Consider the following 26,137-nt stretch of genomic DNA (forward strand, 5'->3'; position numbering starts at 1 on the left):
TTTACAGGTGTTGTTCGAAAAGCTCCCAGGGCAAGACGTAGCCCTTGGTTATGGATTGGATCTAGCATCTGAAGGTACGAACTGCGCGCTGACCCGTATACCATAGAACCATAATCCAGTTTTGTTCGAATAAGTGATCTGTATAGGCGCAAAAGCATTTCACGATCCGCTCCCCAATCAGTATGAGAAAGGACTCGTATAATGTTTAACGCCTTGGAACACTTATCCTTCAGATACTTTATATGTGGTATGAAAGAGAGTTTCGAATCAAAAATGAGGCCGAGAAATTTAGTCTGTTCAACAACAGGAATTCTAGTGCCATCGAGTGTTAGATTTGGGTCATTGTGTGCTTTTCGTTTTTGACAGAAATGCATGCACACAGTTTTGGATTTAGAGAATTTGAAGCCGTTTTCGTCTGCCCAATTTTGTAGTTTGTTTAAACTCTGTTGAAGTTGTCGTTCTATCGTGTGCATGTTCTTAGATCTGTAACAGATCAAGAAGTCATCCACAAATAACGACCCTTCTGTTGATTGACCAAGACATTTGACTATATCATTGATTTTAAGACCAAACAGTGTGACTGATAGGATTCCACCCTGTGGGACTCCCATTTCCTGTTTAGACGTTTCAGAAAAAGTTGAACCAACACGGACTTTGAAGTGTCTATCTGATAGGTAATTAGATATAAAATTGGGAAGGTTTCCACGTACGCCAAGGTCGTGAAGATCTTTCATGATGCCATACTGCCATGTAGTATCATAGGCCTTCTCAAGATCGAAGAACACAGCGACAAGGTGTTCTTTCTTGGCGAAAGCCTCTCGAATGAACGTCTCTAATCTGATGAGATGGTCATTTGTCCCTCTTCTATTTCTAAAGCCACTTTGAAGAGGGGATATTATATCGTTGGCCTCAAGAAACCAAACCAGTCTAGTGTTTATCATTCGTTCTAAAGTTTTACATACACAACTAGTCAGAGAGATAGGACGATAGTTGTTTGGGTCAGTAGCATCCTTTCCCGGTTTTGGGATAGGTATAATTGTGGAGTTCTTCCACGAATCGGGAATCTTTCCGGAAGCGTAAACTTGGTTGAATATGTAAAGAAGGCATGTTAGTGAAGAGTCCGGTAAGTGCTTTAGAAATTGATATGGAATATCATCAGGACCTGAAGCAGTGTCCTGTGATTTTCTAAGCGAATCAACAAGTTCTGGTAGGGTAAATTGTTCATTATAACTTTCTTTGTTTGATGATTTGAAATTGAGCCGTTTCTTTTCTCTCTTTTTTTTCAAAGACTGGAATTTTTGGGAGTGGTTTAAAGGGGATGAGTTTTTAGCTATGTTTTTTGCAAATGCATCAGCAATTTCAGTTATAGACGAGAAAATTTTGTTTTTATTAATGAGGTGGGAGGATGTTGCCTTTTTCTTTTTCCCACTTATTTTCCGAATCATATCCCATACTTTTTTTGAGGACGTGTTTGATGATATCTTGGATACATATTCTCTCCAGCTGTTTCTTTTGTCAATTTTAATTGATCGCCGAGCCTTTGCCCGCCAAATTTTAAATTCACTGTAGTTTGAAGCAGTTGGGCAATTGAAGTAGCGTCTTAGAGCAGCTGCCCGATTACTGCGTGTTTTAAAAGATTCTTCAGATAAAAGGAACTTCGTAGGTTTTGGAGCGGATTTTGGAATTGTCTTTTGGGCAATAGAAGTGAGTGTTTCAGTAAAAGTTTTGATAGGGTCGTCGAGGTTAGTAAAATTGTCTATGGTTAGTTTTTCAATGCACATGTGTTGGAATTGGGCCCAATCTGCTTTGTGCATATTCCATCGAGGTAGAGGATCATCAAGAGGAGTCCCAATATTCTGAAGAAAAATTGGGAAGTGGTCACTCCCACAAAGATCATCATTTACCCTCCAGTCATAGTCAAGTAAAATGGATGGATGGCATAATGATAGATCAATGTGGGTACGAGAGCCTGTAGCAGGGTGTAAATAAGTAGGGGTATTGTTGTTAAAAAGGCACAAGTTGTTTTTATCTATAAATTCCTCAATACGTCTTCCTCTCTCGTCTGTGTTGGGAGAGCCCCACAGGCTATTATGACCATTAAAATCACCGAGGATTATGAATGGTGTTGGGAGCTGGGAGACGAGATTATTGAGTTGCTCACAAGTGAAAACAATACTCGGAGGGAGATAAATTGAACAGACGGTTATTTGTCTGTGTAATGTTGCACAGACAGCAACAGCCTGTAAATTTGTGTTTAACTTGATCATTCTGTGAGGAATATTTTTATGGACAGCTACCGCTGCGCCACCTGCTGCTCTGCTAACTACAGTTGGAATGTTAGTGTAGAGTGAGAAATTTCTAAGCGTGATTGGGTTTTTGAGCATGATTTCTTGTAGACAAAAAATGGCGGGTCTAAATTCTTTTGATAGATTCTGAAATTCTTCTATATTTGCCTTTAATCCGCGGATGTTCCATTGGATAATTGTATTATTTATCTTTTGCTATTTTGGCTGGATTTCGATGGAGTCGAAGCACGAAGCGCTGAGGCATTCGTCTCCATCTCATCATCGAAATCTAGTAGGACATTGAACCGGTTTGTCGGGTCCTCTGATCCTTTGCCAAAGGTGACATTCAGATCCGGTCCTTCAGATTTGCCCCTCGCTATTCTAATTTTTTTCCTAGGTCTGTTGGTAGGTGATGTTGCCTCTGGTCTCAGTTGGGATCGAGGAACAGATGTGAGTGAGCGAGATCGCTGCGAACGCACATGTGCCCTAGATGGGCCAACCTTTGAAGGGTTTTCTCCTGAAGTGGAAGGTGTTTTTGATGGTGGTGCTGGTTTTGATTGTGGTGCTGGTTTTGATTGTGGTGCAGGTTTTGATGAAGATGCTGGTTTTGATGAAGATGCTGGTTTTGATGGTGATGCTGCTTTTGACTGTTTGTTGTTTTTGGTTGGTTTTCGTATAGACGTGAAACGAGATGGGTCTCCCGTGAGGATTTTCAAGTTATCTTGGCCAGACATGTCTGGGACTTGTGAGCCCCAGGCAGGTATGTCTGCAGATACTTGAACTGAAGCATCCTTGACTGCGACACTGTCAACCGGCGACCGGACTTTCGTCACTTGTGCATATGAGGGAGCAGCCACGTCCGTGCTCTCCACTATCCTCCTAGCCTCGGGGAAGGAGACATTTCGGGTAAATTTGACCCGCAATATCTCTCTCTCGCGATTCCAGGCAGGACAGTCTCGAGACGAAGCAGCATGCTTTCCCTCACAATTAACACAACGCAGGTTGGCAATATCACAGTCGCTTTGGTCCTCATGACCTTCACGACCACAGTACTGGCAAACGGTCTTCCGCCTACATCTTTTTTCATGATGTCCGTACTTCTGGCAGTTACGGCATCTTAATGGATTAGGGATGTAGACGGAGACACTGCACCTTTGGTAACCAATCACTACGGCCGAAGGTAGTGATGGGGTAGCAAAGGTCAGTACAAATGTGTCTGTTGGAACCAACTTGTTGTTCTTCTTGGACAAAATCCGTCGCACCTCAGAGACTGGGATCTCCTCCTCCTGGAAGTACTCCAGTATGGCGGCATCAGCGTCATTACGCAGGGCGGGGCATCTGATTACCCCCTTGCTGCTGTTTAGTGATGGATGTGCTTTCACTATAACACTGATACCTCCAAAACTGGTGGTACCCAGTAGGTTAATCGCCTGTTGTTTGCGAAAAACTTCGATTAGGAGATCGCCAGATCCCAAAGGTTTGACGGACTTTACGTCCCCAGCTATTCCTTTTATACCCTTCCTCAACAGAAGAGGAGACAATGTTGCTGCAGTTTTTCCACTAGTGGTTGACGACATGATGATGAATTGTGGGAATGTGGTAGTTGTAGGGTGTTTTTCTGTGTTTTTTTCATTACCCATGTATGTTTATTAATTAGTTCACTGTCTGTGTCCCCGCCCGCCCCGGAGCCCAACAAGGGGACACTAATATCAGCGCGGATATCCAGCGCCAAAGTGTCAGGGATACACAAAGTAGTATACTCGTAAAAGTATACATAACGAGTATATATATTACCCGGAAGAGCATACTCTCGCGATTGACCCTAAGCCACCGCCTTCTTGGAAGTATGTAAACCAAGGGCTCGGCGTGACCAGCCGATTGGTGATAGAGGGCCCATACCACCTCTCGACTTCCCAGAGTCCGAAGCCAAAGTAGCATGTTGCAGAAAGTCGGATCATGTCTCCCTCCAATCCAGAGTTCATCAGTGATTCCGACCCCTGCTCAACCACCAGGATCTTCTTCCCCCAGGAATACGAGACGCAACCCACGGCAAACAGGTTGGCTCAAATTGGAGCTACTGTGAAAGCCTTCTGCTACGTTGACGCCCAGCGCGCGACAATCACACCCCCGAAATGATCACATACGCACTGAGCACCAATGTACCCAGCCTCGGGACGTGGACCCAGCTTTCTTGGAGACCCTGTAAACATTTGTATTATTTTAGGATAGGGATCTCAACTGTTGCTACCAGGTTATACCCCTGCCCCTGCAACTCAGCAATCAATATGTACCTTTTTGAATTCCAACAACCTGAGAATGTTTCCAACCAAATACGACTGATATCAATCTCGCAGTTCCAGAAGAGTCGTTTGCAGCAGCAATACGACCACAATACCCCTGTTTGGCCCCTTCCGTGGTCAGCCTCTTTATTTGTACATGTCAGAATCCCTGCTACGTTGGGATGCTTCTAGTGTTTGGTGAAGGTTTATTAGCAGCAGAAGAAGCTGTTTAAAGACATTGTAGGTGATGAATAACAGCTCTCCTCCCCATCCCTGTGTAAAGCTCAAGTTCTGACACCATGGTGCTTCGGACAGGCGAGCTAAAATCTGTTAACAGGCTGTCTGATTGATTGATGGATGCCTGACCATGTACATAAAGGGATTTGAACAGCCCATCAGCTGATGAAGCGCTGGGCTAGATACTAGATGAGTATGAATAGACAGAATGTTTTTTCTTCTTTTTCTAAGCAAAGCCAAACGCATTGGGTGTTTATAAGCAAAGCCAAACACATTGGGTGGTTTTTTTATGTCATTATGACATCAATCAGATTCCCCCTGCCCTGTCTAAGGAAAGTTAAAACAGAATTTATAAATAAAGGAAAAAACATTACAGTAAACTTCCTTTAAATGAGCAATGTTTCCTATGGTAAATGTAAAGTTAAGAAATATAACAAGGTGAGAAAAACACCAAACAAGAAATCAATGTATCATTTTATACTTTAATGCTTAAGTTTCAAGTAAGTGGCATGTGGCATTCAATTTTTTTTCTCTCATAATATAAAAGCAAATTTTATTCATCAAAAAGATGAATGCTTACTTACAGGGCACATAGATTTAACAAAGCTTATGAAAAATAATAATACAAAACATGCTTTGCTAAACACATAATTACTGAACGGTCAATAATATTTACAAAAACATTAAAAATACGAAAAATTAAATTGCCATTTTTGAAAATGTTAACAAAAAGTTCTTATAGTATTTACAACATAAATCAAAGGATTTAACTGGGAATGCATATTTATGTCATTTTCATGCAATGCCAACATCTTCCTCCTTTTCCTATATAGACATTTATTTTTATGACTCAAGGTCCGACACATCAGTAGGGATAAGTTATTGTTTATAGCTAAGATAGCTAATATGATACTGAACTGAAATATATAGGCATTATACAAAACACTTTGCATTTAGAAGAACATATTTATATGCATTCGTTAACATCACAAGATTTCAGCGATCTTTTAATACTTAGCACTGATAAAAAGTAAGTACAACATGTGTTTTGCATAATACTTTAAATACAACTTGCAGATAAAAAAAAAAAATTACCATTTTCCATTCATATTTTACTTTTTAAACTTACAAAAAGAACATCATCCTCAAAATTCTGAGGGTTATGCTCACCTTCATTCTTTGCACCCCTGGAATAGGTCATGCCAAAACTGAGGACAAGCATTTAGCTGTTTGATTGGTGTCAGGTGAAAAACTGACCAATCGCTAGGCTGGTACATGTACTTTGATGATTACACCCAACTTTTTACTATTACTCTTCTATGTGGATCCTTGTACGTACATCAAAGTTTCGAACTCGACTACTTATATCATTCAGATGTGTACAGAGTTGCCAATTTGGTCATGACATTTTCCAGGGGTACAGAGAGGGTAAGAGAGCTCAGCCCCTGGAATTCTGAGGATGACAGCACATTTACATAACAGACGTTCCTATTATCCTCCATATAGTCCTCACCACTACATCTAAACTTGTTACATAGTTTTAGGCTAGTAATGTTTACAAAGACACTTATCAGCAGATGTCATGTATTCTTTACTTGCACACTAAGACAATCAACTGTATTTCTACAGGTTTTTTCTTCCTTTAACAGTCTGATATAGCTTAATCCACACAAATTCAGATCTGTCTGCTATTCCACAATTAATGTTTTCAAATGAACATTTATGATGCAATAGTCTTGTTTTCAACACTGACACAGTGTCACAACATGCTTAATGTGAATTCTTGATCATGAAGTAACATTTCTGTCTCTTGGCAATGAATTGTCTCATGGACCACAATCTATGGCAGTGGTGAAATACTGATGAACTGTAGAGCTCAAAGTAATAAAGACTTGATTTAATTACTCTGGTGTCCCGGGGTTCCTTACAAATGTGCTTACTTACTGTACATCAATTTACATATACATTACATTACACAAATAACTTCCTATAAAGAAGCAGTCATAAATTTGAATGCCAACAACTGATTGCACAAATGTACCCTGCCTAAGTATGAATGAAATGTACAAAGAAAATTTAAATAGGGGTAAATTATCCAATCAATCATGGGTATCCAATGATGTGAAATAATGGTCAGATGAATACGAATTGGCTTGGCAAGATTTTTTGTGACTATAGGAGTGACTATATTCACACCTAGAATAATTGACCTCCAACATTTACCTTCAGATTTAAGCTGAAATTGTCCAGTATATGACAGAATTTTCATAAAGAACAGGAAGCAGGGCCAATGCCTCACTCCTGATTTTGTTTGTTCTTTTTCATTTGCACTTTCTCTCACTCACACTTGTAAATCAGCCTGATATGGTCGATATTTGGAATTTTAACAAAAAAATAAAATTCACAAATATGCAACTTCCCACAACTTTTGTCTAATTATTGCATTCAAAACAGCTGTACCACAAATAGAATTACAGCTGAAAACAGTAAACAAATGATGGCTAATTACCAATCATGTTGCTATGGAAATAAACAACGGTTTCTAACTGAAGACCACATGAAAAGAATAATACGTCATACAAATCAGCAATATGACACGTCTCTAAATTAACTCATTCTATATAAACATACCACAATAACATCTCTCCAAAACAATGAACAAGTACTATTACATCAGATAGATACATGTCACAGACATACATCATTAACACAGCACATCTCCCAGTTACGTTAACTCATTCCGTATAAAAACATGTCACGATCACAATCGCTCCATAATCATGGCTTTGTTTAAATAACCCTCTAAATTATTTTAACTAATCCTATCACCCCTATGTAACTTTAGTAGACTCTACCATGCATTGATATGGATGATTCCATTATGGACTACAGTACTGGTGGTGAAAGGGTTAAGTTCTTTTTATACTACAACTCAAACGAGATTACAGTAAGCTTTACTAGTGACTTAATGGAGTGTTTGTATGGGAAAACAACTCCAAATATCTAATTTCAGTACACAACCGTGTATGTTTCCAGGGGAAAATCCTTGAAAATAAACCTCGGTAATCTGCAAATTTTAGCTCTCAAAGTATTCAAAGATAGATTTCTGCTGATTTTGGGTATTGTTTAGATTCAGGTTAAGCTTACATACTCAATTAATGGAAAATTTCTCTGCCTTACACGATTAGCTAATATATTTCTGTTCAGTTAATTGAGCTGACCACATTTATTAGTTTGAGAGGTGAAACATTCATATCTGTGTTTTTTCAGTGTTACTTCAGAATCAAACTAAGTGCAAAATACATTCTTTGTTTTTTATTATTCTAAATGTTTTGAATTTTATTTCACTGGTGGTAAATGGAAAATTCAGAACTGTTAACACAGACATAGTATTAAGCATAACATATTTGGGTCAGCAGGAATCTCCTTTTGATTCAAAATGTCATCGAGTAATTATATTTTCTAGAAATTAACTTTTCATACAAGTCAGAATCAACAAGATTTCATGAATACATTGGTATGTAAAATATGGCAGTGTACCTGAAAAAAAAGCAATGGAGAAAAACCTCTCATGTTTAAATTTGAAACATGATTGATTTTAAGCATGCCTAGTGTTAAGAAAAGTACATATGTATGAGAGAATCTGACTGAAAACTTAAATTGTTCCTACCTTACTATCTGCTAAAGAACTTATTGAAATTTCAACAAATAGAGCCTTAAAATATGATATTTAAGAGATACTATAAATACACTTAGAAAAATTCCATTCATTCAACTATTAATTTCTTTTGCCTTAAAAAAAATATGGAAGTTTGTTGTGAATTTGAAAGCAGATGGATAAGGCAATGCTCTCCACTTGTTTTGATATAAAATAGTTCTAAATTTCTGTTGCCTCATATTACAAAAATAATGCAGTTATATTGAGGTAGTAATTGTAGCTTGTCATAATCATCAAATATATTCAAGTTGATATTGAATTATTCTGAATTTTGCAAAAAATGAACCGAAAAATGTAGATTCTCTTTTTGTGACATTTTTAGCATACCAATTTTGAAAAGTGCTTGTGTTGACAAAACAATTATACAACACCGGGTTGTATTCAAAGGTTACAACACATTTATATGTTTTTATCGTAACTTCTAGAAACTGATTTCCCTCCAGTTGGCCTCACTTCAATGCATTTGTTAGTGTAATATTCCCACAAAATTAGTTTGGTTCTCATTCATGATTCACATCCTTCGGTTCTTTTTGAAAACAAACGGAAATTCTTTCATATTTGAACTTTTGGTTCGTTTTTCTGTTTTGACTTTCCATTTTGGTGTTTTCTTGACGTTTTCTGTCTTCTTAAGGGCCATATCTTCAGGGGTGACAGAAGTATATGTGTTCATCTTGTCATATTGATCGATTTCTGACTTGTCCAGACGAACAAACCCACCTCCATCATGTTTTCGGTCCACACGAATCATTTCTACACTTGCCTGTACATTCTGTTCTGTCTTGGATGATTTTGAGAGATGATGGTGTTCAGATTTTAATGAGCTGATACGATTATCTCCCTTCAGCTGTTCAGGTCTTGAAATGTTAACAGGATCTGATTTGTTGTTAATGGAATAGTCACTTTCTCCACAGTCAGAAATATCACTTACAGGGCTATCCCTGCCGTGAACTTTGTCCGTAGTCACTATATCAGGCTGCACAACTGAGACAGATTTGACAGAACCATGCCCTATTTCCCAGATCTTTCCATCATGGTAGATTCTACGAACTTTGGTCTTTAAATGGCTATGTTTGTTGGGCAGAATGCGTTCAACAGAAGATCTGGCGCTGACACTGGTCTCACTCTGTGCCTCCTCAGAACATGCAGCTCCACGTGTCACGTCTGGTTTACTACCGGTCTCTGATGTTTCTGTCACCACACGACCAAGCGTGGACACCAATAGATCTATCCGCTCATCACCAGAGTCCATGTCCCAGGTGAATGGTTTGCTGGGGTGAGATTTTTGTCCCTGTGATTTTTGACCGGCTCCAGTGTCTCCATCACACACAGATGAGCTACACGATTTCACATCCCCACATTCTGATGACGAACACGAACCATCAGATGTTTTTCTACTCTTTTTTGGTTTGGAACCTAGATAAGTCATGAAACTATCCTGGAATGTGGATGCCATGGATTTAGAAATCTTCAAAGCCCTTTTGGAATGTGTGTCTTTGGAGGTGGTGGAGTCGACACTGGGAGTGGGTGATGCCGAGTTTGACATACTGTCTATGTAGGTCTGTAGACTTTCAAATGAAGTGGGCCTAGCTGTTGCTGGGTCTAACTTGCTACCCTGCTCAACAGATGCACAAGGCCTACAATCCTTACTCTCTGTGATACTTTTCACCTCCTCAGAACAGTCCATGTCTAATTCCTTGTCTTTAGACTCGGCTGGTTGTTGGTCTGCCTTCCCCTTCACACACTCAGACTTGCTAAATTTTAGAAACAAAACATTAAATATTAATTTTGAATTACATGCAACACATTGAAACCTTGTCATGAACTAAGCTTCTCTTTTTTAATATATAAAGAAACATGAAAATGTGGTTTATATAACCTGATAAACACTTAACAAATAGTTCTTAACAATGGGCCTTTATTTAAGTACACGAATGCATGATGTGGCAGATATAACAGCCAATAATAGAGAAGCAGTTGTATCATTATGCATGGGAGCAGATTAGAACAAATCATACTTCTCACATACCATACCTTCATTGCCTTTTTTTATAATAAATTACTCTGTTTTAACTCATTCACCTCTGAAATTTCATAATGAACTATTCCAACGTTTGAATTGGAAGAGTTCAAATGTATCTTCAGGGGTGAATGAGTTGAATAATATCTGGCATTGTGATGTGATTGTATGGGAGAATGTAGAATTTATATCCATTCTTGTAATTTAACTTTAAACTAGAAACTTTTTTCCCCCACAAAAACATATGTCTCCCCTTATTACCCAATAGACAAACCTTAGTATATAAAAATTAACAAAGGGCCGTATCTCCTTATATAGTGGGGCACGAGACCCGAATTTAGAATGCGACACTCCTACTTCCCAAGATACATTAAAACTATAGCAAGTTTGGTCAACGTAGGTGAAATAACATGGAAGTTATGCCGTGGACAAACTTCGGTATTTATAATAAACAAAGGGCCTTAACTCTGTATATAGTGGGGCACGAGACCTAGTTCCAGTGCACTGCACACCTTCTGTGGGTGATGCAGGTATACTTCAAATTTGATTCAAATTTGATTAAGATACCTTTAATGGTTTAGAAGTTATGCCGTGGACAAACTTCGGTATTAAAAATAAACAAAGGGCCATAACTCTGTATATATAGTGGGGCATAAAACCTGATTGAAGTGTGAGAGATTCCGCCTTCCCAAGATACATAAATATGGTAAGTATGGTCAAAGTAGGTGAAATAACATGGAACTTATGCTCCGGACAAACTTTGGTTTTGAAATTAAACAAAGGGCCTTTACTCTAGATATAATGAAGCACGAGACTAATTCCAGTGCACTGCACACCTTCTGTGGGTGATGCAGGTATACTTCAAGTTTGATCAAGATATCTTTAACGGTTTAAGATTTACAGGCCGGACAAGAATTTACTGAAAATGTTGCACTTATTTCACCTTTAACCTTGAGGTGAAGGTCACAGTGACCTAATTCCAGTGCACTGCACATCTTCTGTGGGTGATGCATGCATACCTAAGGTTTCATCAAGATATCTTTAACGGTTTAAAAGTTATGGCCCGGAAAAGTTGCAATTAGAAAAACAGAAGAAGAAGAAGAACCAGTACTAATACAATATATGTCTCCCTTCATTCGAAGGGAAGACATACATATATAGAAGCCTGCTTCCTTGGATTTTAAGGGGGAAATGCTCATTTCTCTGCACTTTGGAATGATATCTCATGACGTAGGAAACCTTGTGGACGGAACAAGTACCAACACAAGTAGATTTGTTATATACTTTGATGTACATGAAAAGAGTTATGTGGCAGCATAACATATTAAATTCACCAGGTTTTAAGTGAGATGTCTCTCTTCTGTAATCTTCAAAGGACAGATCAGCCTAGCGATTGGTCGGTTATTTCCCCTGAAACCAATCCAATAGCTAACTGCGTGCCTACAATTTTGTCATGAGATATTTTTGGGTTACAAGAGCACATAAAAGAGCTGAACCCTTGGAATTTTGATGATGAGAAGCCTACATTATACGTAAAAATTAACTCGCTCATATCCAATATTAATTATCTCTCAATATATACACACACTGCTCTATACATTTATCATATATACAGGTTGTTACGAGTTGTTATAACTAACATCATCACATATTTTTTGGTATGTAGCATGTTGGCCCATTGTTGCAACACAAGGAACAACATGATGACATCACAAATATATGGCAATGTTAAACTGTTTTTTTTCTTTGAACTTAACTGGCAAAATAATTTCAAAATGCACAAAGTAACATGCCTTCGTTGAATAATCTCAAACACATTCCCATTAAATCTTCTTTTTATGAAACTTGCTGAAGCTTGTTTCATCCCTATGTAATGGAAACTTGTAGGAGATCTTCTATGTAAGTTATGATGTGTATATGAAAAGCATTAGTAGCTATAGCTATACAGTGGAATTTGTAGTTTGGCACAAATATATAATAAATGCTTATTATGCCTAAAGTTTAGATCATGAACTATTTGGAAACCGAATTGAACTGGAAATAACAGTTAAGAAAATATACCCTTTTCTTGATCAAGAAGTCTGTCTGGATCTAAGTGTCCTGGAAGTAATTACAGCTAAAAAGTATTATTTCCATTTTCAGTGTTCAGAAACCATGTTTTCAGGTGGTTCTAGATTGATTAAGTTCTCAACATTAATAATCTAAGCTGTTACTTTGGTGTAAAACCACAAGCTTATACAGTACCTAGCTATATCGTTAATACAAACAAGAGGCCAAATGGGCCTGCATCGCTCACCTGGTATTAATCTCACACTTTTAATTTTAAAAGTGGACTAAAATACAGCCACAGGCAGAACCTTTTCAAATATTTAAACATATGATGCCTTTGACCTTAAATGTCGAACAAGGACATTATGTTGAAAGTGGGTCAAGGTCATTCGTTTGAACAAACTTAGTAGTCTTTCATCCCAGCATGCTACATGCCGAATTTCAGTACCCTGGGACTTTTGGTTATTGAGAAGAAGTCGTTTGAAGATTTTAAGACATTTGACCCCTGTGACCTTGAAAGTGGGTCAAGGTCATTCATTTGAACAAACTTGGTAGCCCTTTATCCCAGCATGCTACAGACCCAATATCGGTACCCTGTGCGTTTTGGTTATTGAGAAGAAGTTGTTTGAAGATTTTCACATATTTTGGCACCTTCAGCCAGCTGAGCTAAAAATAGTCCTACCATATTAGACCAAGCAAGTGCCAAGAGTGCAATTTGGTTAAATAGAAAGATTGCCAAATCTTCCAAAGGACTAGAAAATATTAAGACCCCCCTCCCCCCAAGTAAATTGGCTCACACCAGAAAAAAGACTGAGGGAGTTTTAAGGGAATGGTCCTTATTAGGTTGAATATAACATAATTTGTATCCTTTAATAAAATTTCAATTTCTGTAATATGGTGTAATTTAAATTCAAGAACATCATTTTTGTATCACATGTCCTTTTCTGTATCATAGTACTTTTCAATGTGAGCATTAATTACCTGGTATGACTATACTAACTTTGAGATTAGTAAAGTTTACCATGCCGTGTAATTCCACTGTATATTTAAACACTAGCTATATAACCAGCAGTACATATGTATGAGTAATAGAATCTGACAGGTACCTTCAGTGGAATGTGTTGTGTGAAAATTTCTCCAAATTATTAGCGATGAATATGACTTTTAGATTAGAGCAAACAATGTATTTACTGAGACTGAGAGGCTGAATTTTGTAGAAATGGTAGGCAGAGATTAATAAAAATTCCTCTATGAATAATTTTTAGTCAATACTAGGTAAAAATTTCAGAGCACAAACAGTATCTGTCAGTTGCATATAGATCAGGATACATAATTATTATTTTTAATATCTAGACAAAGTTTAATCTGAGCCTTATTTAGATATTTTTTACATCTAAAAGAGTTTAATGGATATCTTTGACCTCTTATAAAACCTTATAGATATCTTTGACCTCTGACACAGACATTTATGGATATCCTTGACCTCTGACACAGTCATTTATGGATATCCTCGACCATCAACAGAGCTTTATAGATCTAGACATCCTTGATATTTACAGGCATCCATGACCTTCAACAGAGCTTATTGTATCTCCTTAACATTTAATAGAGGATTGCTTTTTTCGTTGATATCCTTGATCTTTGACAGAACTTTTCTGATTTCCTTGACCTTTGACAGAGCTTTTCTGATTTCCTTGATATTTGACAAAGCTTCATAGATATAATCTGAACTCAAAAAGAGCCATAAAGATATCCTTGACCTACTAATAGTGCTTTCTTGCTATCTTTAACTTTTAGAGAGCTTTACATATATCTCTAACTTGATAGAGCTCTATCACTATTCTCAACATTAAAAAGAGATATAAGGATTTTCTTAAGATTTTGACATAACTTAGATGACTTCCTCAACTTTTGACATAGCTTTTGTGCAGAATTAATGAATTAAATTGTTATCCATTTCTGGTTTTACATCAATGTCAACACTATGTGACATATATCTGTAAGTTTATAACAAACCACTGGTTTAAATAAACTTGTTTTCCATAAATGCAACGCCACAAAAGATACCTAGTAACATTTACATTTTTCTCCTTCCCTAGACAAACATATAAGGATATATGCTATAGGCTACAGATTCTTCAGATTTTAAATTGAAAATTACAATAAAAAAATGTTCATAGAATCTGAAGAGTGTCAAAAATACTTTAATATTTTTTCTTTTTAGGTATATATAATTTGTAGGTAGGGATGAAGAAAAACGTAAAAGCATTTTTAAGTTGTGTAAGAGGAGTTGGTAAATATCTGAATAAATGTGTTTATGAAATATTATGGTATAATTGTACTTTTAGTATCCTTCTTAATATGGCATAATAAATCAAGTGTTCCAAAAATATGTTGTTATCAGCTTTTACCGACAGAAGCTGACAGAACAATTTAAATCTAAGATAAACTTCTACCATCTCCCTCACAACCACTGCAGATTCTATTAGTCTCACCTTTGCCTAGCGTCCAGTTTGACTGTTACTGGCACCTTACTTTCAGTGTTTGCAATGGTCCTCTGGGACTCGGTGATCACCTCCTTCTTCACCTGATGACCTTGGGATGCCTGACCTTGAGGCTTCCTTTTACCACCCACTGGTTTTTTCTCCTTGGGCAACGTTTCTGGTGAAGAATCTTCGGTACTGTTCTCCTTTGGCACAATGAAAGGTGAATTTTTGGGGTAAAATCCTTTCAGTCGTGGTCCGTTATCACAGTGGGCTATAAATGAATCCAGAAACGATTTCTTCTCATCGTTTTTTTTTGACACTTGAGAATCTTGTATATCCTCATCTAATTCATCATCAGCTTCATCTTCAGACGAAAATTCTGCAGATTCCATTTTGGTCCTCCTCCGTTTCTGAAGAAGTCTAGCCTGTGCACGGCACACTTTCTGTCTTAACTTTGACTTTGTTACATTACTTTTCTTTGTAAGTGGGAAAGGAGGCGTCCATCGAGGTGCAGGTTTATGTATATACTTCTTAAAACTCTCTATAAATGCAGATTTATCCACTTTTCCATCCACTGGTTTAGCGTTTGGTGCTGCTTTTTCAATTTTTACAACTGGAGTGATCCCCCTTGGGGACATGCTAGGACTAGACAATGGTGATTTTACATATACAAATTCCTCATCTTCTTCACTAACAATCAGTACAGATTTTTGGTCTACAGTGTTCACATGTACCGATTGGTTTTTGTTAACTTCAATCTCATTTTTAACACACTTTATGGAGCTGTCATCGACTCTCTCTTTTGCAGGAAACTTCCTTTTTCTTGGCTCTGCCACTTTCTCTGCTAGCTTAGATTTCGTGTTGATTTTTCCCTTACTTGTTACACTTTTATTCACCATAGAATTACTGCCTTTGTTATCATCAATTTTGTGTCTTGTCACCGGAGCTTGATCAACAACTGACCTTTTACTGCTGTTTTCCTTTTTTGTATTCCCTTCCTTTTCATCTGCCAACGAGTTATTCAGCCGTCTAGATCTACGAGTTGTCATATTAGATGCTGGGTTACTGTCATCTTCAGCCGTTTCATCAGGGCCTTTGGCAAAAATTTCTTTTTCCTGTACATTTTGGTCAGTTCTTGCCTCTTTTCTGACATGTCTAAGCTGGCTAACACAGTCACTCAAATGTGTTTTTTTATCTGATCTTACTTTAGATTGATTGCGTGTGCTGAGACTACCTAAGCCTTTACTTGGACCTACTTTATTTGTTGATTTGGTTTCTGCCTGATGCTTATCTGACATTCCCTTGTCCTCCACATCATTGCATTTTATACTTGTTGTTTTAGGCAATACATTACCAGACCTGGTTCTTGACCTCCTGCCCTGCTCAGATTCCACGTGGTGTCCACTAGCCAGCTTTGGTTTCTTGGCTGTACCATGACTGTCCTGTAGTAATGGGGAAATGTGGGCTGCTCCCTGGTGACGAGTGACCGGACGATGACATACAGAATCATCACTAGTCATTGATTCACGATCTTCACTGGGGCCCCGTTTGTTGTAATCCCTCCTCCCCCTGGACTGAGAAGACTTGTCAGTGGCATGAGAACAGTTACTAGCCAAATCGTCATCATGGTCAAAGCTTGATGTTGACATGGAATCGTTGTCACGCCTTTTACTTCTAGTAGTGCGCATGTCTAAAGTCCCCAGTGAAACCGAGGCACCAGATGACACCAATCCACTGACAGGTGTTAGGTCCTTTTCTCTGGATAGGCTTCTTTCTTTTTTCACCGTCTCAACCTTCAAATCAGACACATCTAGAGCTAGAGGAGGCTGTCCTCTTGCTCGTCGACTTGTCCGCATACTTTCCACATGCTGCGACAGTGCCTGGGCCTCTGTCTCCTTTGTAGGTGATGGATCCCTGTGGACAATAGCGTTGTGTGTAGAAGACACAGGTTCAGATTTAATGCTGTTCTTAGTTTTACTGATACCGGTTTCATTTGCCTTTGTGGTGACATTGTTGATGTTTACAGTTCCTCTTCTCAGTCGCCTGTTTGTGGAACAGTTCTTCTTGAGCATGGCCAAAATCTTGTCCTTATGAACCGGCACATGCTTTGCAAACTTGGCATACGTTGGAAAGGCGTCAGAACAGTACCAGCAGGGATACTGTAACTTGCGTGCTGAGCTGTTCCATTTTGATTTGCATGGAGACATGTGGACGCGGACAACGTGCTGGATAAGTATGTAACTGCTGGAGAAGACCTGGCCACACTTTGGACAGTGCTGTGGGGATTTTCTTTTTAAGTTAGTGTTGGCCACTTGTATTTTGAGGAATTCAGGAACTTCAAATTCGTCTTGCAGGAACTTTCTTCCCACCTGAATGACACGTTTCTGCCTTAAGGGCGGATTCATTGTGTTTACATCAGTGGCATCCTTCGGCGCTCCCTTAGACTTTGCTGAAGTGTGATTCTGCATTTCTGTGTTGTCGCTTTCCTTCTTCTCTAACTTGACAGCAATTGACATCGAGGAAACAACCATATTTGAGTCTGTTTCCTCGCCACACTTGATTTCATTGTCTTTATTATCTTCGGATGGTTCTCTCTTTGGTATCGATTCACTCCTTGCAGCAACCCTGGGGATTTTTTTGTGCTTGGCGTAAGTTTTTCCATCAAGCTCTAACGATTGCACTTCTTCTTTACCCTCAATGACCTGCTTCACTGCTTCTTTTTTGACCACTCTGTTCCTCAGACTATGGTAATCCTCGTGCCATTTTCGCTGTTCTGTTCTCCTTCTTGCAGGATTCAGCTTGTTTGTGAAAAATTCAAATCCTTTCAGCCTTGATGAGAATTTGGTCTTGTTTCTCAGTGACCACTGCTTTGAAGGCAAACTAATGTTGGAGACCTGATGCTTGCGTTTCTTAGACAACACCGGTTTTGATTTGCTTTCCTCCTTGGTATCTACATTTGACTGATTGTTTGATTCGTTAAATATTTCTGATTCCAAATCATCAAGACCCAAGGTTTTTTTCTCTTCACCCTCCTCATGTGCTTCTTCCAATACCTCTTCCTTAATATTATCGTCTGTGTGTTTCTCATCCTTACTGTACCAGCTTTCTACCATGTCTGCCAGTGGCTTGGCTGTTAGTTCTGTCTTTCTGTCCAATCTATCCTGCTGCTGCTGGCGACATGACATTACTTTACTACACAGCCGAGACACATGACTGTGTACATCGTCTTTACTGGTGAAGTATTCCCCACACATCTGACACATGTATTTGGTGCTGAAACTGAGGGACTGGATCACATCATCATCCTTAAAGCACTCAGCAACATGTGCCTTTATTTCCTCCTTCTTGGATACTTCTTTCTCACATTTATGGCACGAATAAGTTGTACTGTATTCAAAGTCTTTCAGGTTAGAATCCGGCCTACTATCTACGGGGCGACATATGTTTCGTACGTGACATTTTAAGCTTTCAACAGACCGAAAAACTTTAGAGCAGATTATACACTTGTTCACAACTTCCTTCTGTTGAGGCACCTCTGTTGCTTCTGCTGCAGGAACAAGCTTCATGGCCTGCTTACTTTTGGCCTTAATTTCTGGTAGTGCCTGAATTTGCAGCCCAGACAGGCCTTTATTGGACAACCGTTTCCTATTTGATTTGTGAGAGGATGAATGGTAAGAAAAATACTCATATCTTTTCACATCATTTTCTCTCCTTTGAAGCGGAAGGATCCTTGTCCCAGAACTCTCCTCATCAAGAGAAGATCTGTGACTACCACGGCTACCAAGACTACTTCCAACAGACCTGGAGCTTGACTCACTTCCACTGCTGTCTTGCCTGGAGAAAATTGGTCTGATGTGGACTTTGCTATTGTCTGTTTTTACCATCTTCTTCTCGCCCAAATTGTCAATAAAAGAAACGAATGCATTCTCCCAACCCTTAGTTGGAATGGAATCTTTTTCCAGAGGATCCTGATTAGTTATAATCAAAGACTGTTTATTTCCTGTTTCCATGTCATCTACACCCTCTTTCACTTTCATCGGATCTGACGGAGCCTCCTTTTCCTGTTCTGGAGGTTTCCCTGTTTCCAGAGTATCCTGTGAAGGTGGTGGTGACTCCACTGACCTTTTTTCTGTAACTTCGCCATTCTTGATGTTGTCCAACTCAAATTCAAATCTAAAATCTTGTGTAGGCACCGTTTTTATCACAGGGTTGGCTTTTTCATCATTAGCATCACTTCTCCCTATGGATTTAACCTTGACTTCGTTAGGTAAAACTAAATTCCTCAATTCTGGTGTCAAGTTATCCTCTGCCATCTGTTGAGTTGGCTCAGTAGAAACACATGGTACAATTGGTGTGGACAACAAGGCAGTTGATTCACCTAAAGCATCATCTAAAGTTAACACTAATCCACCCATGTCCTCCTCAGATTTAATTGTCACTTCATTGTCAGCTTTGACTGAACTTTCTTCATCGTTTGATACTTCATTCCTTTCACTGTCTTTGTCAGTTGAAATGGGAGTAACAACATTCACTGTAGTATGAACAGGAACATTAGGAGTCATTTCTTCGGCACTTGTGGTATTGGAGCTCTCAGGTATTGGAGCTTTCTCAACATGTTCAGTGCTTGTTTTTGTTATATCAGATGAAGATTCCATCACATTTGTGGCATTTTCTGTTTCTTCGCTGATTTCCTTGACCAAACTTTGTGACAGTTTTGATGTGTCAGAATCTAATCCAGTCACTTTTTGAAAATCTGGCAAGCTCTTATCTTCTACCAAATTTTCCTTTCTAATAAACACAGGGTTTTCCTCCATTCCTGATGAAAACAAGTTTGAGGCAGTGCATATTGTTTTGACAGGATCACCTTTCATCCCTGTTGGATCACTATCATAACTAGAACTGCAGGGTGCCTCAGGTTCCCGTACTTCTGGCAGCCTCTCAGTAGGCTCCATGGCTGTTGTTTCTTTCATTTCCTTTTTCATTGGTAAACTTTTACCTGCCAGATTATCACCTTTGGGAGTAGGTAGCATCATGTCACCAGGAATGGCTTGTTCCATATCAGTTACATTACTGAATGGAAATGGATCCAAGACTTGCCCTCGTTTTGATTTCACATCATTCTTTTCATCTGTATTATTGGCCAGGGAATGAACACTTACATCATTATCATCACAGCTTTGTTGATTGTTGACTACAGTCGAGTTGTTATCAGCATCACCATCACTGTTTGTTGTCCGAGTAGTTGAATCTGGACAGGTTGTACCATCAACTATTCCTAATGACACATCTGATTCTTTTTCAGAGGATATTTCAATGTTCTCCAACTTGGTTTCCAATACCTTCTCCCTGTTGTTGACAGGAACACTTGTATCTACCGCATCTGTACCCTTGACCTCTTTGTCAGTCTCTGAGCTGGATGAAATGCTCAATTCAGAAGTGGTATTGCTACAAGGGGTTTGGGTGTCCAAGGCATGAGGTACGTCCCTGGCATTCCCACCAACACGGGTGATCTCATAATTGGTCGATTCAAATTGATCCTGTAAAGTACATGTGTTTTTTTGAGCTTTTCTATCATTCTGAGGATATGGCACTTGGGTTGTGGTTGGCATACTACAACTAGTATTGCCATACAAAGGTAAAGTTTGTGTGGAAGATGTGTTGCTCTGCGTGTTGTTCACAGACGCATCATGATCAGAGCTACTGGACACTGCTGGCTCACGCTCACCAGCTCTGTGCTGTTGTTTCTCCATAGATGCTGAAACTTTTTCAATACTACCACCAACGGCTACAGAATGATTGTTGTCAATATTAAGCTTTGAGGGATTCCTGTTCTTGCCAAAAAAGGTTGAGACGAGGTCAGGTTTTTCCACAACCTTCAGTGTTCCTAGAGGCATTTTAGGTATGTTTAATTCATCGTCTGATGATATCGTCTTTGGAATGAATGTTGGCTGTTTCGATTTCATTAATCCCTGTATTTCACAAGCTGCTTTTATATTCATTTCAGGTAAAAGTTCAGAGGTCTTCCCTGGTTGACTGACTGGGTCTCCAGATGCCGTTGTAGAAAGGACCAAAGAACTATCTTCTGATGGCGGCTTTGGATGAAGAATTTTGGATGGTGGATTGATCTGTCCCAGATACTGCAACTCAAGCACTCTGGTATTTGACTGACTTGGTGACATCGTCAGTGATTTTGACCCGCTGATTTGGAATTGTGAAGGAAAACTAAGTGATGGCTGAATTCCTGTTGTACTGATAGTTTGGATAGCATTGGTTACCTGATCTGTACTTGAAAGTGATTGGCTCACAGTCACCTGTGAACTCACTGGCAATGTCAAGGCAGGAGCGATAAGCTGTGGTTTGATGGATGCAGAGACCTCCTGGAACTGGGAAGGCTGTATCTGTTGATTTCCTGCATAAATTCCCTGTATTGTTGACTGAAAAAGTGGATTTCCTGAAACTACTCCTTGGTTTTGTGACTGTTGAATAGGTTGATTTTCAGTGGTCAGTACTGGTTGAGCTGCTTGTTTTCCTTGTGTTGGAGAAAATTGAATGACTTGATTCTCTTGAACTAACGATAGTTGATTACCAAGAGATGGTATTGGCTGAAAGGATTGATTTTCATGTGTTGGTGCGGGTTGAATTGCTTGATATCTTTGAGGTGCTGATGACTGAACCAATAGATTTTCACTGAATGAAAGCTGATTTCCATATGAAGATGTTGGCTGAACTAAAATTCCATTCGCTGTTGATGGTTGAACTGGTTGAATCCCCGGTGTAAATGTTGAATGAACTAATTGATTTCCAAGGGAAGTTGTTGGTTGCATAAGTTGACTTCCATCTGTCAATGATGGCTGAAGTATTTGAATTCCAAGAGCTGTTGATGACTGAACTAGTTGAATTCCAGGTGTTATTGATGATTGGACTAGCTGATTTTCAAATGCTGTTGGTTGAGCTAGTTGATCTCCATGTGTTGATGGTTGAACTAGCTGAATTCCAGGTGTTGCAGATTGAACTAGTTGATGTCCTTGTGTCATTGATGGTTGAACTAGTTTACTTCCATGTGTTGATGACTGAAATAGTTGAATTCCAGGTGTTGTCAATGATTGAACTAGCTGATTTCCATGTGTCAATGATGATTGAATTAAATGACTTCCAGGAGTTGATGATGTCAATGGTTGAACTGTTTGAATTCCTGGTGTTGTTGGCATCGATGGTTGAACTAGTTGGTTTCCATGGGATGATGAAGGTTGAACTAGTTGGTTTCCTGGTGTTGATGAAGGTTGAACTAGTTGATTTCCATGGATTGATGAAGGTTGAACTAGTTGATTTCCGTGGGATGATGATGACTGAATAATCTTATCATTATTGCCGTGAGACTTCTGCAAAGGATTTTGCTGAACAAAATTGTTTCTGTTTCCAACTAATTGACTTCCTTTTTTGATATCCTGTGCTAACAATTGCTGAAGCTGTTTATTTAGACTTTTCTTTTGTTGCGCTTTATTTGGGGAGGGTGACTTTTGTTTAATTTTCTGTCGCTGACTTAATCCTGCCATAATCTTCTGCAGCTGTTCCTGAGTTAATGACACAGCTTTTGGAGCTACTGCAGCAGGTGACGTGACAAATGAAGATGCTGAGGTAACAGTAGGAGTGCCCACAGATGGAGGTGTCCCACTCTGGACAGAAGACGGTACAGTAGTGACCACTTCTTGCGTGGACACTGTGATGTGTGCTGACACAGGAGACTGGACCTGCATCTTTTTCTTGTCATCCTCGGTACCTGTTTGTAGCCAATCAACAATACTCTGAAGTTCATCTGCAGACGGACGTCGAAAGCCTCCAATCTTTGCTGTAGTTGGGGACTGTTTCACCACTGTTTTTTCTTTTGTTAATAAGTTGTAGATGTCATGTTCTTTGTGTGTTTGAGTGGATGTGATGGAACCAGCACTAGTGGTCACCGTTGTGTTGGCACCCACAACTTGCCCCAGAGATAGGGCATCACTGGTGATCGCAGAGGAGTAGGGTGGAAACTTGCTGTTGCAGGTAGCCCGAATAGGAATTATACGTGGACGATGGTTTGATTTATCGTTGGCAATCACTTGGTATGAATTAGCTGGTGGACGGACAGGAGACTGAGATTGGGCATTGATTTGGTTAACTAGGGTTGGTATTGTGTTGGAAGCCCCTGCAACATTGGATGACAGGAAAGATATGCTACCATCGACTGTCTTGTAGGAATGTGCTACGAGAGTTTTATTGCTTGTTGACTGAACACTATTGCACTGAGAAACATTCAATTGTTTTATCTTGGCCTTCTGGTTGACCTGTCCTGGGACCACAGTTTTAGGCTTCCTGAGAGCTTTGGGTTTTTTGGTTGGTTTAAGTTCTGACCCTGAGGTACCCACACTCCCAACACTTCCTTGATTATGTAACGATGTCAGCCCTATGCCCTGAGACACTTCAGACAAAATGGTAGCCTGTGGCTTTGGGATAAAACCAAGAACCGAGGCAGCAAATGCTGCTTTTGTTGCTTGCATCATGTCCTTTGCGCTTTGCAGATTGCTGGCTGATTGCAGTTCTGGTTTGGATTTTTGAGGGATGTTCTTCGTAGCTCTAAGAAGATCAGCAGTACTGTATTGTGTTTGGAAAGGCTTTGGAGTTACAGGTTTCTGTACAATTGTTAAGTTATAATCACGGGCTGCCCTTAACAGATCTGCTGACGTTGGGAGAGAGTGCTGAGTAGCGGGCTTAGGACTAGTCACATTACTTGCAGTAGTATTGAAATTAGATGAAGTGGAACAAGGCATGGTCCTTGTAGCCTCTAACAGTTCTCCAATGCTGTGTGGCTGTCGCTTTTTAGGTTTTTGAATTTTCCCCTGTCCAGCAATATGTAACCCTGTATTCGGGTTCGGAGACTGTAGACATAGGGATGTGGGGTCCCCAATATACATAGTCCGTTGCCTAGCAGCTGAAGGAGCTACAACACCACTGACAGTGGAGGGTATGGTGGCTGTACTTTGTGAGCCGACGGAGATTGGCAGTTTCACTAACACAGGTTGTCCCAGGCTGTCCACCCCAACAGCCTGACATTTCAAATTGGCGATCTGTGTAGGTGTCTTTGGGTGGTTATTGGCAAAACTGTTCGAAAGTTCAGACCCTGCTGGTGACATTTGCTCCTTGACAACAGTGGATGATGCAGATGAACCAGAATCAGCTTGTTTTCCTTTGAAATTATACTGAAATAACTGTTTATCAAACTCAAACACAGTACTGGCTTTGGGTGGTGTTGTTGCTGGTTTAACAGCTTGTGGCTTGGCTTTAGAGTCATCAGGTTTTGGTGTTTGAGTACATGAATTTGAACTGGGCGCTGCTAATTTCATCCTGAAATTTTTATTTTTCATTTTTGGAACACTTTCTTTTGGCAGATATGACACATTATCATCACAGTAGTACTTAATGTTTCCTGGTGAAACACTCATCTCCTTTTTAGTTGAAGACTTTTTTGTTTTGGGTTTCGAATCAGATTTCTTTTTTGGGGGTGTTTTTGGAGGGGTGGTTTCCTCTTTCGTCTCTAAGGAAGAAGACTGACTTCTTTCCTTCATGAATTTCTGACACACAGGTAAAAGCTCTTTCCATGCTAAGTCTGGATTGAGGTAATACGGCCTCAGCATATTGAGCAACCGTTCTACCTCGTATAATGTAGCTGGGTTAACTTTCACGTCACCGACACAATGCGTCACACTGCTGAACACCTTGATACAGGCAGCACACTCCTTTTTGGAATGAGTACAGTACTTCCTGTTGAACATTCTCTCCACCAGACACAGGTTCACCAGTGATGCATCAAGGGAGAAGGCTGTCAGTGAACTGATGCGAGATATCTTTGGGTTGAGCCCATTGTACAGTGCGGATAACTTGCGACAGGTCTGTGCGATGGCATGTTGTCGATCTTTCACACCCTCCATGTTTCCCTGCAGCATCTGTTGTTCACAGCAGCCTTTGTCTACATTGATGGCATATACACAAAGGTCCGTATACAGCTGGATCATCTCATTGCCACACTGCAATAATCAAAACACAAAAGTTGCAAATATTTTCATTTTTGTTGACACTACAGGGTCATTGCCATATCATCTGTTTGGTCTTTTTTGTTTTGTTTGTATTGATTCACAGCTTACCACCAATGCGAGTCATTTAGGGCCAAATCAGTTTGATCAAAGGTAAAAGGTACTCTCTACTACTGTTTTAATTTGAGGTAAATAATCACCGTTCATAAGGTAACTGGATTGTAATCATCATCTTTTTCATAGGTGTACAGCTTTTCAAGACATCACTTCATTTTGTCAATACCACTTAATAGAGTTTCAGGTAATTATAGAGAAACAAACCTGATTGTGATATAAAAGCACCTGTTCACAATCATGAGAAAATTATTCATGTCTAATTTGTTTAGAAATTGATTTGCCTGGTTGGGTTTGAGAAATTGAAAGTGTATAAACAATTGAAAGGCCAGGGCAGCCATTTAGAATGTTCAAACAACGCCAACAGAGGGACATTGCAACATGGCAAAAGGTCTTGACCCTTTTTGGCAGTAGAGCCTTAATTAACAATCTTCTTTACAAATACATACCTCTCTATGCAGCCCACTGACAAGCAACAGGATTTGCTGTGTACACAGGGAGAGTTTGGCGATAGCCCAAACACTGTCCAGGAACTTCTCCTTGTTGTGGTCGGCTATGTACTGGTGGCGAATCCACAGCTTCAGCAACTCCTTCAAACACAAAGCACACATGATTGTACAATTGGCTACAAGTCACAAGCCAACCATGAATACATAAATGGCACAAATTCATCATTTGTATTTATTTTTCTATTTCAACTTTTTTTTGCATTAGATATCATTTGCATTACTGACTGTTCATATAATCATGTAAACAGAAGCTTATACCATGCAAGTCTGTGTATTATGAGGTGATGATTTGGTTGTCTAACACTCAGTAAGTTGGAGATTTCTCTGTTACAACACCCTGATGATTGGGGAAGAGTCTATTTATCCTTATATCCCATTA

General features: G+C 39.3%; 1 protein-coding gene across 3 annotated transcripts in view; it reads right to left on the reverse strand.

Moving 5' to 3' along the window:
• Window positions 1-5,263: 5,263 nt before the first annotated feature.
• Window positions 5,264-26,137, reverse strand: part of LOC110442129 — a 34,525-nt gene continuing 13,651 nt past the window's right edge. Inside the window, exons 6-9 of one of the 3 annotated variants that reach the window (XM_021485590.1) lie at window positions 25,699-25,839; window positions 22,093-25,129; window positions 15,081-22,032; window positions 5,264-10,270 (exon numbers count right to left, since the gene is read on the reverse strand). In XM_021485590.1, coding sequence (XP_021341265.1) covers window positions 9,031-10,270; window positions 15,081-22,032; window positions 22,093-25,129; window positions 25,699-25,839 — 11,370 coding nt within the window. In that variant the 3' untranslated portion in view covers window positions 5,264-9,030. Of the gene's footprint in view, window positions 10,271-15,080; window positions 25,130-25,698; window positions 25,840-26,137 lie in introns of all 3 variants that reach the window. The other 2 variants (XM_021485589.1, XM_021485591.1) reach the window with 2 other exon arrangements.

Source organism: Mizuhopecten yessoensis, unplaced genomic scaffold (assembly GCF_002113885.1).
Source record: "Mizuhopecten yessoensis strain PY_sf001 unplaced genomic scaffold, ASM211388v2 scaffold716215, whole genome shotgun sequence".
NCBI lineage: Eukaryota > Metazoa > Mollusca > Bivalvia > Pectinida > Pectinidae > Mizuhopecten > Mizuhopecten yessoensis.